The following is a 14,695-nucleotide window of genomic DNA, read 5'->3' on the forward strand; positions in this document are numbered from 1 at the left end:
CCCACATGCCACACCTGCCACACACCATCCTGTCTGTAGCCCACAAGAAGATCTGGAGAGGCAGCCAGGACAATTACATTTAAAAGCAGCATCAGGATCTGCTTTTGTTAGCCAATGCATTGCTGGAGGATTTGTGCTTCTTTTTGATGAAGAATCTTGTAACATTGAATTATTGAGCTTTAGGCCTAAGAAGACATCATTAGCTTTTGCAAGATTTTTGAGTTGTGGAAAGTGTGGGAAATTGGCATCGAAAATGTTACAGAAGGAAATATAGTGCATAGATGTTGTCACTTGCTCTTATGAAGTGCTCTTCAAGAGGATATTCTGTCTCAAAAACAGAATATCCAATCAATCAGTGCAGCAATGTGATTCTGTGTAACAACAATTTGGAGGAGAATGTAAAGACAAGAGTTTTCTATGCACGGATATTCAAAGACAAGAACTTTAACATGCGTTAACCCATCACCAAGACTTGTTCTGTGTGGTGTTTGTGTGCTGGTGTGTTACGTAATTAATAATACTAATACATAATTAGTACTAATATTATAACATAATTAATACTAATAATACTAATACATAAATATACGTAATACATAATTAGAACTGCCATGTTATAACTGCTGGCAGTGATGACTGGGTACCAAGACATCCTGCTTTAATGGGACACCTGACCCTGAGCCATGACTATTATAATTCAATTGAATTCAGAATGGGATGAAAATAAATTCAATTCAAATGGAAGACCAAATACGTACAGTCCTCTGCATTGGAGTAATCAGAAGGAATCCGAACAAGCAAAAAGCAAAGATGAAGTCATCAGGAGGAACCTGGATAGGATTCACATTTCAGCTGATACTCTTTTATTTTATTCTCAACAATCCTCTGGAAGAAGTCCTTTCATTCAAGCTTCTGGGACTCACGATCTGCCATGATATTTCCTGGGAAAGCCACATTTCCAACCTGGCCTCCAAAGCCAGTCGCCGACTGGGAATCCTCCGTCGTGCAAAGTCCTTCCTCAGCCCTCCTGAGCTCCTGACCACATACAGCCTAATGTAATACTGCTCTCCCCTCTGGGCTGGTGCTCCTGCCTCTCACCTTTCTCGGTTTCACGCTGTGGAAACCAAGGCATTTAGGATCATTGGTATCTCCCACGATGAGACTGACTTTGGGCCTCTCACTCTCTCACCGCAGGCAGGTCGGTGGTCTTTCTGTCTTCTACTGTCTCCTCTCTAGTCTTGCCTCCCCCCCACCCCTGCTCTGTCTGCGATATGTCCCTCCCATATTTCTGCAGGGTGCTCAAGGTCTGCCAGCAACCCCCTTCTGGTAAAACTACCAACATCACAAATCACTGCTCACCTTCACTCCTTCATTCCTCTGTTTTCTCGCCTCTGAAATTAACTCCCACACTTTCTTCAATCCCATTCTTCCCTCCAGGCCTTCAAAAATAGCTGTTCACCACCACCTATCTTCCCCCTTCTAAAACCACGATCCTTACTACCCCCGTTAATCCACCCCAACCCCACCTCCTTCAAATTCCTTGCTTTCCTTCCTGAAAGTGCCTGTAGTGTCCATCTTGTATACCCCGTGTTCCCTGCCCCATCCCTCTCCCTTCCATTAGATCTCCTAATGTGTCTGTTCCCCATTGTTTTGTCCTTCCCTCTCCCACCCCTTTTGTCTCATACCCCCCCTTGCTGTGCGTTGTGTTAGCTCTCATATGAGCCTTGACAATGTATACAAAAATCCTAAAATAACTCCTCCACCCTCAAACCCATCCAGGTACAGCCAAGTGAGCCCAATAAAAAAAATCAGAAAAAAAAGAACAGATTCAACAAATGAAGTAATTCTGGCTGCCAGACGATGTGTCCGATCAAGTTGAAATTTAAAACATGTATTCCCCTTCCCTCCTCGATCATAATTATCAACTTTCACGTCGATCGATTAAGCAGTTTAACGGATTTTAAAAAAAGATTTCCGTTCAATCCAATTTGGTAGCCAGACCCTGTGATCTCTCATTTATTCGTGAACACGCTGGTATCCCCAAAGCTTGAACATGTGTGTGAAGTTTCCCTTTGATCTGTCCAGCTGTTCTGGCGAAGAGGGTTTTTAAAGGTTTTGGGGTAAATCCAATATGGCTGCCAAACCACGTGACCTATGTCATTATAGGTGGGAGCGTTTTGTTCCTCATGGATAGGTGGTCATAGCTGCAAAGTTTTGCTTCGATCTGTTGAGCTGTTTCAGAGGAGAAGATTTCTGAAGGTTTTTTCTTCTTAAATATGGCTGCCAAACCACGTGACCGATGACGTCATCAATTCTTTTTCTGTCAACCGATCTATCCCAAAATGACCCTCAATAATTTTCATACTCATTGGACGTGCCGTTCAACTTATACAATTATGACATCAAAACAAAGAAACCTATGACGACATAAAAAAAGAAGTACTTGCCATGTGCTACGTTTCAATTTTTTCCTTGGTATGGGTTCAGAGATACAGACGTCCAAAGTGTTTTTTCCCTTTTATTTCCAACATGGCTGCCACAGCACATGACCTATGATGTCATAATTATCATTAAAACATTCTACATAAGTAGTCGCTCCGATGGTGAAAATTTTGTGTCAATCATACAAGCAGTTGCAGAGAAAAACCGTACTCACGTTCTGTGCGGACAAACAGACGGACAGACAGACAAATGGATGCAAATGCAATACCCCCTCCTTTGGCGAGGGTAAAGAGGGTAATTATGCTTCATGTGTCACATCGATGTGGCAGTACGTCTCGATGACATCTCATTTTTGCATCTTCGAGATCTGCCAACTTCGTTTCTGGATTATTCTTATTTAAAAAAAAATCCACTTAAGATGAGGATTAGTTTCTTACAACGTCAATGTTTTTTGGGTGTCATGTACCACTTAGGTTACTCATGATCATGTCCATGCCAATATATCCTATTGCTTTGATCGTAGATCTGATTGCACTAAAGTTGCCCGTGTTTTCCATCATGGAAAGGATTTCGTTGCATTATTGCAGGAGGTAATAGTGATCCAACAGGGTGGTTCATCAGAGGTAGTGCACCTACCCTTGAGTTGTCAATTGAGTTGTTTATTCTGAGTTTGATTCCCTACTCAGTTATATACTGTTGGATTAGTGCTTTGCAGGCAGGGTGTTGCATCATAAAATGTGCCATCCCCTGTATGTATGTTATGTTAAACTGGATGGATAGTCTGTCAGCATTGGTTGGTTGACATTGAAAATCCCACGGTGTCTTTTGTGATTCATGGGCGAGTTATCGCCAGCACTCTGAACTTACTGTGGCTAGAAGATTTTGTGTTCCGGACAGAGCCGGATTAAGGCAGAGGCCGAACTGGCCTCTGCCTTTATCCGAGGGCCTGGCGCTTGAAGGGGCCCTGCACCTAAGACTTCAGGATGAAGGCTTCGCCATTCTCTACACAACTGAATTTGAACAGGCAAATAGATCAGTTGATACAGCTTGAGCATTTAAAATGTCATAGGGTCCTGTAAACTCTTAATCCAGCCCTATTTCCGGCCAGTTGCAATTTAAGAAGTACCGTGATGATGAAGGCGTGGATTTATCCTGACACTCCCAAAAATTCCATGCTTTGGCACGTGGCCAGAAATGAGCTTTGAAGTGGATTTCAAATTGCCACCACATGCTCGAGTATATGTTTAAGGAAGTTCGATCACAAACATAACATCACTTGAGGTCCTCTTTGGTTCAAAATTGGAAGAGTTATACTTAGTTGATCCCCCCACCCTCCTTTCTTATCCTTCAACTATATTTATTACGAACTTCTCTTGTATGTTTCAGCTGAGAAGGTGTAGATCACAACAGCTATAAATATTATTTCCCTTAGTAGATGATAAATGGGGTTTCTGGGACACCCATTCAAATGAATGGGGAAAAGGGAAAAACTTTCTGACTCAAGCCCCAAAAGCTCAAAATAGGACACTGATTTTCTCCCCACCTATCCCCTTCCCTCCCATACAACAAAATGTAAAATTGAGACTGAAAGATTGAGACTTACTGATTAAAGCACTTCTTCCCCCCAACATAATCACATCCTTTTATATTTTCATTCCACTCAGAGCGAACCAACGAATATTTGTCCATGTTCTACTTTAGGGAATAACTTCATTTCCTTTTGACATTCATTTCCATCGAGTATATTCACAAAGAATAACTTGGAACTTGGTTCTTGGTTTAAGCGTCTTTGTTGTGCCGAAATGAAATGATAAACTTCTCTGAATGCTCTTATTTGACCACCTCCTGAGCCACATATCATTTTGAGATTGCAGTAAATTGTTTTTCCATTGTTCAATTGATAACCATCAAAGTTTTCAGTCCATTCAAAGATTTTTTTTTCTTCTTTACATCCTCCAAATTATTTGTAATTAAATTTATTCACTGATTTGCTTTATCTACTTTTACCCTGGTTATTTCTTCCATAAGACTTATTTGATATTTCTCACATTTTTTATGTTTCCCATTTCAATACCAAGGCTGATAACATCTCCACTCTTTGGTTTGGTTATTGCTTGGTTCTATCATTTATAAATCGGTAAAAAGACGGCGGTAGTCTGTTAAAATTCCCAACCCAATATTTTAACACTTATACTTATAACCAGAAGGGAGACTATTGATTCCATTCTCTAAAATATATCTTTTATCATCAAAAGCTCCTAATACTTTCTTATTTATCTTTTCTGTGTATATATATATATATATATATATATATATATATATATATATATATATATATATATATATATATATATATATATATATATATATATATATATATATAATTGATGTTTATAACTTCTATTTGTATTCATTTTTCTGTACTCTTCCTTCTTTAAGGTTAAACAGTTGTAATAATGTTTAAAGTTTATTGTTTCCTTGATTATATTTTTCTTTATTCCCTTCAGCTTCTTATCACACCTTTCAATGTTATTATTATCAATATACATGAAAGCATAAGACTTTGATCTCAATCCTATAAAGTCACTCATGACCTTCCCACTCAATTCATCTTTAAACTTATCAATAACCTTTTTATTATTTGATGAAAACAACACATCACCTGACTTATAATTACTTGTATTATATATATCAATATTATCAATAATATCCTCATATACATCACTTGTCTTCATTTCTAATATAAAAGTATCTGTATCCATATATAACAATGACACATTATCGTTATACTTTGATTTTAAATGATTATAGTAATAGTCATACATTAACAACTTTGACAAGTCAAGAATTGAGGTTCCTATATAAATAGGTTTATCCATTTCAATACTCTCTTTTTTCAAATGAATAGCACAAAAGTTCTCTGAAAACACCTCCGCTCGTTCAAAACTTGGTCTATTAATTAACTTTGAAGCCTGTTTCCAAGATTTAGCAAGTCTTACGTTTTGTCGATTCTTAACATTTTCCATCGTCTTTCCAAATACAGCATTATTCATTAATTTATAAAAGTCCTTCTCAAATCTGTTTTTGCTTCTGTTCTTTTTGTGTTAAAATCAATATACTTCTTTAACCAATGACTTTGTTTAAATTTCAAAATCTGATGAATTTTCCTCACTCTCAACCCAGCAGATAAATATTGTCTCAAGTTCCTTTGATGCAAAAGATAACTTTCTTTATCATTTAATGTAGTGAGTAGTTTTTCTGGAGATTTACCTTTGATATTAAATGACTGTTGGTAATCACTTAACCATTCTTTTCTTGGACTTTCTTAATCAGGCGCATAAGGTAGGTCTTTATGTTTGTGATGAAGTTCTTCTGGATATTTTAAATCAACCTCAAAATAATATCCAACTTCAACTTCATCCAATTCTTTTTGAGAGGCGACAACAATGTCTTGTAAAACTTTTCCATAATGTTTTTCTTTTACCCATTTAAGTTTTCCATAAGGTAAAGATTGAGACATAGCCAACCCATACAAATTGTTAGCATCATAATACATCAGGTAAGAGTTGTCCTCATTCTTATTATAATCAGGAAGGTATTTGTTATTTGCTTTAGCATATCTCTTGGAATATACTTGAGATATTCCTCCTCTTTTAGCCTTCTCTATCATTAAAAGCATATCTATATCACTGATTAATTCCAAATTTAGTTTTGTCATTTTTAACATAGAACTCCAAGCCAAACCCGGGGCTGTGTAATAGTGAGCGGGGTCTAATCCATGTGGGAGCGGGGTCAACAATGGTTATCTTTAATTCAGGACATTGTAGATAAGTACAATGACACGATTCATAATTCAATGAAAACCAAGCCATCAGAAACATTTACGAAATTAAAATATGAAAAAGAGATTAATGTCAGAAAGCCGAAGTTCAAAGTTGGTGATATAGTAAGAATATACAGGTGGAAATCTCATTTTGAAAAAGGTTATACCAAGCGATGGACAAATGAACTTTTAAAAATTGTTGTCATCAGTGCAGTTCCTTGGACTTACAAATTATGTGATTTAAAGGGGGAAGAGATTTTAGGTTCATTTTATTCACAGGAATTACAAAAGACGAAGATAAATTGAATTTTTTTGACTCCACCCCTTTTTAAACGCCGCCCCTTTTTGACTCCGCCCACGCAAACCCCACCCACACAAACCCCACCCACACAAGCCCCACCCACACAAGCTCCACCTACCCACACAATCCCCACCCCACTGTGTGCCACCACCTTTGACCCACCACCCCCTCATCCCACCCCCCACCCTTCCCCATTAAAACAAAGCCTGTGCATGACCAGTGGTAAACCTCTGAATAAACAGTTTGTTTTCACTGATTTCTACTATAATATCTGGATAGCTCTTCCAGTTTGCAGCTTGATGACACATGTTGACAATTTTACCACTGCCATCCTCTCCCAAAATATTCCTGACATCCTCAAAGCAAAACAATATATTTTACTTGTTGCAAATTCTGGAAAAAACCTCCCAAAAATAATTCAGCTTTATCATACAAATTATATGTCGAAACGAAGGTAGCAGTGACCTTAGATGCAATTCGACTTACCTTTCATTATCATGACAGCAAAACTTTCTTGATGAAAACTACCCTCGCCAGCTTATTACTCACTCCCCCTGCACTCGCACGCTTTGTGAATGTGTGGTATAATGGCTGCCCTGTGGCTTTAGTTCATATGACTCCAGTTGGGCAATGAGCTATCCAGATATTATAGTGGAGATCAGTTTTTATTTTTCCGACAGCCTTTAAAATTTTTATTTTATTTCAATTGAAGTATATAGTTGAACAGTGGGGAACAAAAATTGCTTTGTTTGCACTTCCAAAAACCTTCAGTTTAGTAGTACTTGGTCAAACTTTACGTCGTCTTGACCAATCAAATTTACCGCATGCTCCGAGGGCGGAGTTGGCAGAAGGTTCAGCTCTGGACTGTTCCATTAGCCTCATCAGCTTTGTGTGGTTGCCATCGCGCATGTTACTCAAAGTTCAGGAACAAAGCTTTTATAGATCGTGCTTGGAAACGCAAAGCAAGAGTTTAATAGACCCTTCCCATGTCCTTTTCCTCATGACTGCTTGTGTTAAGGTGTTCTATGAACTATCTAGTTACCCCGCACTCATGAAGCGAAAAGCGAGGTGAAGCAATTAGTTCACTTCTGTCTGTCTGTCCTGTCTACAAACATTAGTTTATGATCGAGGAACAACTTCCTTTCAATTTAATGTTTTATTTTGAACACGAATCGGAAAACAAACCTGTAGGTTAGCAGCACTTTGTCTCTGAATTAGTCCCGATCACACATGCACAGAGAGGAGAGAGATAATTGTTTTACTCTGTCTGTCTGGCAGTCAAGGAAAATTGAAAATCTTTCCAAACAAAAATCTTACTATTTTTAATGACGTTATAAAGGACACAAACAGTCATGAATAACTAATGTAACATGTTGTAGAGGCTGATTTAAAAGACGCTGCATCAACGGTGGTAAACTTCCGAATGTTTTTTTCTACAACCTTTAAAATAATTGTTTTATTTCAATTGAATTATATAATTGAATGCTGTAGAATGAAATTGCCTTTTTAGCACTTTCAAAACCCTTCCGTTTTGCAGTACTTGTTCAAGAAGTGTCTGTTGTTTTGGTAATTTACGAATGATGTACACTGGTAGAAAGCCATCAACATTTATCGTTGTGTGAAGCGGTAAGTGTTAAAGTGCATATTTTAAGGATTACATGTTTAAATGTACAGTCGGACTTCTGTATCAGGCACACTTGTTGTAAGAAACATTTTCATCAATCCATATTTTCACTTTATTCACGATCCACAATTTTGGAAACCCAGAAAACAAAGAAAGATCACTTTGGCCCGGCAAGTCGAACACAGATTCAAATGGCCACAAATTCATTTGCACCGCTGAGGAAGATGCACTTCTTAGCAATACCAGCAACCACACAGAGTCCAAATAATAGTTCTATTTTATAACTTTTGACTTTTGTTTTTTTAACCAGAAAAATTACTCCACCTGTAAACTGTTAAATAATGAGCTCATCCTGATCACTCATTCTTGATTTGCATGTTTTTATTATCTTCCTGATGAAGTCCAATCCAGGTTCCTCCTGATGACTCTATCTTTGGTCTTTGCTTCTTCGGGTTCCCTCTGATGACTCCAATTGCAGTATTTGGTCTTTCATTTGATTAATGAAGTCTTCTATTTTGTGTTGAATAATCTTCAGTAATATCTTGCTGGCATGGTGGAATCAAGGCAATGGTTTGGCTATTTGAACTTTCTTTTGCATCCCCTTTATTAGTACCCTACCGGATTCACCAGAGGGGACTAGAGGTTTGCCCTCCATCTGTCTGTCCGTCTGTCCATCAGTCCATCCTACCTGTGGTTTTTCAGACTTTTTCACATACCCTTCAACATATTCAACTGAAACTTGGTACATGGCTTTATTTATGATAAGTTCCAGAACAAGTTCAAGTTTCAGGGCGTTTTGTCAATTTTTCACAGAGTTATGCCCTTTTTGGACTTGTATTGCAAAGGAATTCTCACTCTTGTTTGGCAATGGTACAGTATGTGGGCCAACACCGACTGCTTCCACCTTTTCGGCTAAACATTCCTGCTCCAGATCTGTGTACAGATAGCTGTTAAAACTTTGATTGTCTCCTCCAAAACTACCTTGAAAGAGATTAATTGGAATTTTGGCAACACCTGGCACTTTTCCATTTTCCAGCTCTTTCCAGGGTTCTACGTACATCCCACATTCTATTACTATTGGTTCTTGCTCATATTCTCTTTCTTTGAAGGTTGCCATCGTATTGCTATCTCATTTGTAGAGAGCTTTCGTATTGTACTTCCATCTTTCTTTCACCTGTGTTTTTTACTGTCGGATCTTTTTCTGATCTACTCTTAAGAACCGCAATCCTTCACCTAAATTTTCCTGAGAATCTCTCTGATCTTTTAAAAAAAGATCTCTTGTTTTTCCCACTCTGTTCTCACTTTCCATTTCTTTGCACGCCTTTTTGAAATATTTGGCTTTGTCTTTCCCAGCTTGTCATTGGAAGTCGGCATTTAGCCACTAAATGGCCTCTGTCGATGCACCTTTGGGTTTCATCTCTATTCAACCTTTGTCTGAAATATTTATTGCCTCTTCAGACACACATTTGGAAATTCGTCTTTGTTTGCTTTTGAGATGTTGTTTTTGGCCTCTTCTTTTACAATATCTTCAATCTCTTGCCTTAATTTGTTTGACATTCTGTCAACCAAGTACAGTTCGCAAAACCGTTTTTTAATTTTTTATTTTTACCTTTATTAGATATTGTGTAGATACATTTTCAAGGTCATATCTGGTCACAGTTTTTAATTTTTTTTTCCCCTTTCTCAATTTAAACTCATAGTTTTGCCACAAGGGGTTCATGATCCGTCCCACAGTCTGCACTTGGCCGAGTATTGACGATTTACACAGTACTTCTCCATCTTGTGTTGATTTAGAATGTAGTCAATCTGATTAATATGTGCCCATCAGGGGAAGTCCATGTGTACAGACATTTCTTAACAACCATATTTGATCCTTGGTGTACATACATACTAGTCTTGTATGCTAAGTATCTCTTGTCTAGGTTTCTCTGGATTTTGTGCAAACTATGTGCCAAAGTAAATGAACGTGGGCCCAATTGCTTGCATATATTCCTGGAGCTGCTTACAATTTAATGCTGAAGGATAATTTTTAATACATTATCATTATAATTGTCGATGCATCACTTTGAACCAGAAAGCAAACATTGCAGTGTGCAATCGAAATGCGTATCACATTCCAAACAAGAGACATTGAAAATCCCAGCTCGTGTCGGTGATGTGCTCATAACCATCCTTTGGGATTGTGAAGGTATAAAGTGGATTTTGTGATAAATGGAAGACCTTTTTGCATTTGAAAGAATGGCACTGTTGCTTTTCTATAAATGATACAAATATTTAGCATGCATTTAATTAGATTAAGCAAATATAAACAAAACATAATTTGCTTCTGCTATTAATTTTGAAACATTATTGCTCATATTAAATCTGCAATATGAAGAAACAAATAAATAAATATCGCAAGCAGGTTCTCGACAAGGTACCGAAAAAAATGATGTGCCATAGCACCCATGGCCCAAACTTACTGTGATCCGAGCGAGAAATCCTTGCAAAGATTGGCCGAGCGATAAGTCCTCATAATTGTAACCAGGAATTTACTCTATGTAAGTTCAACAATTTACAAAGGAAATACACAGAAAGAGGGACCAGAGCCAACTTGTTTACAAAAATAATCGAACATATTTGCTTTGTGAACAGGTATTTACAATCACTTCATATTTAGTATAAATTGTAGGATTATACAAGCAAGCACATTATCAAAATCCTTAAATCTAATAAAATAATTCGAATTACGAATCATTCACGTCGTTAAATAGTCATTAAGCAGTTATCATTTCTCTAAGTCTCAATGCAGAGAAATATCAACATAGAACACAGAAAACATTGATGAGTGCACATGAAATGTAATTAGGAGCTTCCTTTACACATGAACTCTTTCGCACTTGGGCCAAGCTGGCATTCAGTACTTGTTCAATTGCAATGTGATGGATTGCATTGACGGAAGTGAAAGGAAGAGGCATGTTGTGGTTAACCTGATGAAACTTAGCAGTGTTGTTGTTTCTGGGAAATGGGACACAGTGCACCCCTCGAGTTGTAACCGAGAAGAAACGCTATCTGGAGAAACAAGACAGGCCTGAGTGTCATCCCGGATTTTCCCATGTACACCTGTGGCTTCAGGTTATTAAACCAGGTGCCGACTGAAAATTGGTAACTCATTCATTCAACTCTGGTATTGCTGAACTACACCGTAGCTTTGTGTCAGACTGCATCTTACTGCAGCTCTCCATAGCTCTATATTTGCTTCAAGACTCTTGACCTCTCTATTTGGCTTTTATCGGAAAAATCAGCTAATCTGAGATTGCAGTGATGCGAGAACCTTTAAGATCATGATGTTGTATCCACTCCCTCTACCCACACATTTTATGAATCTGTCATCATGGGGAATTTTAGCAGGGGGGGATTTAGCTTTCATGCACCTGCATTCCATATTGGGAAGTCAAATATTTACTCAGCTAATTTCAAAACAATCACTGCTGTCTCGGTGTCTTAAGGATCATTGGAAGTGTAACTCTCCCCCTCCCTCCCCCCAATTCCCCCATACAAAACCACATTTCGCTCTTGTAAATGAGGCATTTATCCATGGCTTTGGAATGATTAATTGTGTGCTGAGCACTGAGTCCTTGCTAACCAGTTCCACTTATCACTTCATGAAGAACCTTCTGGGTTGCTGGCAGGAGCAATGCCTGTAGTTCCCTGCATTCTACATTTACCTGTCGTTTGGTTTCTACATGGTACGATTGAGACAAAAGACAATATGGACAACACAAAAGTACGCTACATTCTCCTATGACAATCACATGAAGGAAATTTTACAAAGAATATGGCTCCATACCACATACCAAGTTAAATCAAATCACTCACACAAAATCCATCCCATCTAGTTCTTAACAGCATTGTACCTTCTCTCCCCCCCTTTGCTTCTTTTGTTTGTGGCAGGGCATTTATTCAACTAAGCTAGCTTGTGCTGAACAAGATCATCATTTGGGCCAAACCCTTATAGCAGGATGGCGGAGAGACCTGACATTGCTCGACGATGAGGACATCACCACCGACTCGTCTGGAGAAGGTGAGCCGAATACCGTTTCTTTACAACGTCTCGGGTAAAGAGCAGAATGCGAGATGCAATTTTAAAATATCGATTGTTTACCCCTGCGAGCACCCTCGAGTTGGTTATTTCACGGAGGAGACCAAACGCATGATATGTAACAGATTGTTGGTGATGTCATTGATGCAGAATCATGACTGGTTTGGGACAAACAAAGTCTTGATTCAAATTCGTCACCATGGTCTCTGATATTGTGACTTGAGTGCTGTGGAATTCCATGTCTATTTTTATACACTTTGGAAAGATTCATTGTTGTTTAGTTTTGAGCTGTAGAAGCACTTCAACATAGTAGTACTTTAAGTAAAAGTTTATTTGGTGACTGTCTGGGATGATGGACAGTTTGAGGAATGTTGAAAAGTTTTTTTATTTTCTTAAAAACGAAAATAATCATTTTGTTTATTTGTTTTAAACACATGTTGCGTACACAATTGTTCTTGTCATGATCCAAAATAACCTGTGGATCAATGTGCACTAACACAATATGCTTGTGAAATGACCCAACAATTCCAAACTTAAAATCGCAGAGTTGCATTTAAATATTCAACTTGTGTGTTATTCATTGTGGGGTACATGTAATTGTCAGCCCGTCCCCCCATACAGCAGGATCTGTGTGTGTCTGTGTGTGTCTGTGTGTCCATCCAGGCCATAACTCTTTTTGAGCACTTGAGTTTTTTCATCGAATCTTCAACAAACCTTTTATGAGAATTTGTTAGAATAAAAAAGAATGAATAAAATGTGTAACTTTTTTAACCGTCGTTTTCGTCTAGTTCGGTTCGAGTACAAAGTAGATGCAGACAGGCTTTGCATTTTGAGATTCTTTCTTGTTTAGTTTGTTTATGTTCAATGAGAAAGCCAAGCGACCTCTTTTTCTTTTTCTTTTTTTTCCGAAACCACATTACATTGTATTTACTTGTTTGTTATCCTCATTCTTAAAAAAAGAAAACAAAAAAAAAAACAGGAGGATGTTGTAATCTGCTCTCTGTCTGTCTGTCTGTCTGTCTGTCTGTCTGTCTGTCTGTCTGTCTGTCCGTATGTATGTACATCACACTCCCTCCTCCTAAATGGCTATGCAGTAATTCACCAAACTTGGAAGTTATGATCACCACATGGCAAGAAGGATGAAGAGCAGTTTCATTTTTGGCTCCACCCCCTAGGCATAGGGTCAAAAGGTCAATTACCAAAAATGCAATTATGGGCATGTTTTAAAACATTTTTTAAATGAAACTTTGTAAATACTATCAACATTGAGGGATGTGTGAAATATATAACGATTTTTGGATTTGATCTCTGGTTCATGCTCCAGGGGGTGGGGACCCGGGGTCACAGGGGTCAAAACAGAAAATTTTTAAAACTCAAAATTTATTATTGGGTCATTCTTGGTGGAACTTTTTGCCAACTTTCAACTTTTCTTCGGGTGGAAAGTGTGGACATTTGCGATGGCATGCCATCGACTTCGCTCTATTTTTTTGTTTTAATTGCCATGCATTTGGGGGTCGTGAATATTCGCATGGCACAGCCATATGACCATGTCAAAAAAGGCAACAACCACACCTTGATTCACAGAGCGGGTTGCGGCTTAGATTCTGAGTGTTTGGTTTAAACAGGCCATTCAACCAAATATTAATGAAACGGGATTCATGCCACAATGTTGATGAAACAATCAAACTCCATTTACAACTTGCACAATTTAAACAAATTACTGAGATTACCTTACACCTGTCCTGAACCAAGCATCATACTATCATACATATATATATATATATATATATATATATATATATATATATATATATATATATATATATATTACATTATTTCCCCAGTTTAAATACAATAAAGTTTAACACAAAGGGCTTTTTCTGAGGGGATTGTCTTTGTTGCAATGTTGCTGTTGCATGTCTTTCATGGTCAGCTTCAAGGTGTGATTGTCTTTCTTGTGAGCTTTCTTGTTTCTTGGCTTCTTTTTTTTCTTTCTTGCTGCTGATGTACATCTGCCCAAACTTTCCAGTTTTTTTGGTGGCATGGTTAACTTGTTGGGATTTTCGAAAACTGCCAAAAAAAAAAAATCGCTACATTAACTTCCTGCAACAACCATGATGCACATGACGGAATCTGATGTGGCAGAAAATAATGGGACCGATTTTTGGGGAAAATGCACCAAAGTCTGGAATTGTGCCAAATCAAACTGCAGATACAGTCAAATGCAGTCTTGCTGCAGATCCTGTGTGCTACGCATTCCTTTCCTGGTAACTCGAGGTCAAATGGTTTTCTTGGGAGCTCTGGGTCAAATGGTTTGCACTTGCATAAAGGACAGACAAACAGACAGGCCAAAATATATTCAAGATATATATATATATATATATATATATATATATATATATATATATATATATATATATATATATA

The 14,695-nt window shown here is 37.8% G+C and overlaps 3 protein-coding genes and 1 long non-coding RNA gene across 15 annotated transcripts in view; 2 read left to right on the forward strand and 2 right to left on the reverse strand.

Annotated features, from left to right (window-relative positions):
• The window catches only part of LDLRAD2 (low density lipoprotein receptor class A domain containing 2), an 814,009-nt gene that overhangs the window by 337,850 nt on the left and 461,464 nt on the right, over positions 1-14,695 (reverse strand). The window lies entirely within an intron of this gene.
• Positions 1-14,695, forward strand: part of LOC147019788 (uncharacterized) — a 91,413-nt gene that overhangs the window by 64,707 nt on the left and 12,011 nt on the right. The gene's annotated exons all lie outside the window — the stretch shown is intronic.
• HSPG2 (heparan sulfate proteoglycan 2) overlaps positions 1-14,695 on the forward strand; it is a 399,834-nt gene that overhangs the window by 14,054 nt on the left and 371,085 nt on the right. For all 11 annotated transcript variants that reach the window (XM_085894498.1, XM_085894501.1, XM_085894505.1 and 8 more), the window contains exon 2: positions 12,121-12,250. In XM_085894498.1, the coding sequence (XP_085750624.1) occupies positions 12,121-12,250 (130 nt within the window). The remainder of the gene's footprint in view (positions 1-12,120; positions 12,251-14,695) is intronic.
• Positions 1-14,695, reverse strand: part of LOC147019790 (uncharacterized) — a 78,459-nt gene that overhangs the window by 1,484 nt on the left and 62,280 nt on the right. The window lies entirely within an intron of this gene.

The sequence above is a fragment of the Eptatretus burgeri genome, chromosome 9 (genome assembly GCF_056783735.1).
Source record: "Eptatretus burgeri isolate ZD-2024b chromosome 9, Ebu_testis_v1, whole genome shotgun sequence".
Classification (NCBI taxonomy): Eukaryota; Metazoa; Chordata; class Myxini; order Myxiniformes; family Myxinidae; genus Eptatretus; species Eptatretus burgeri.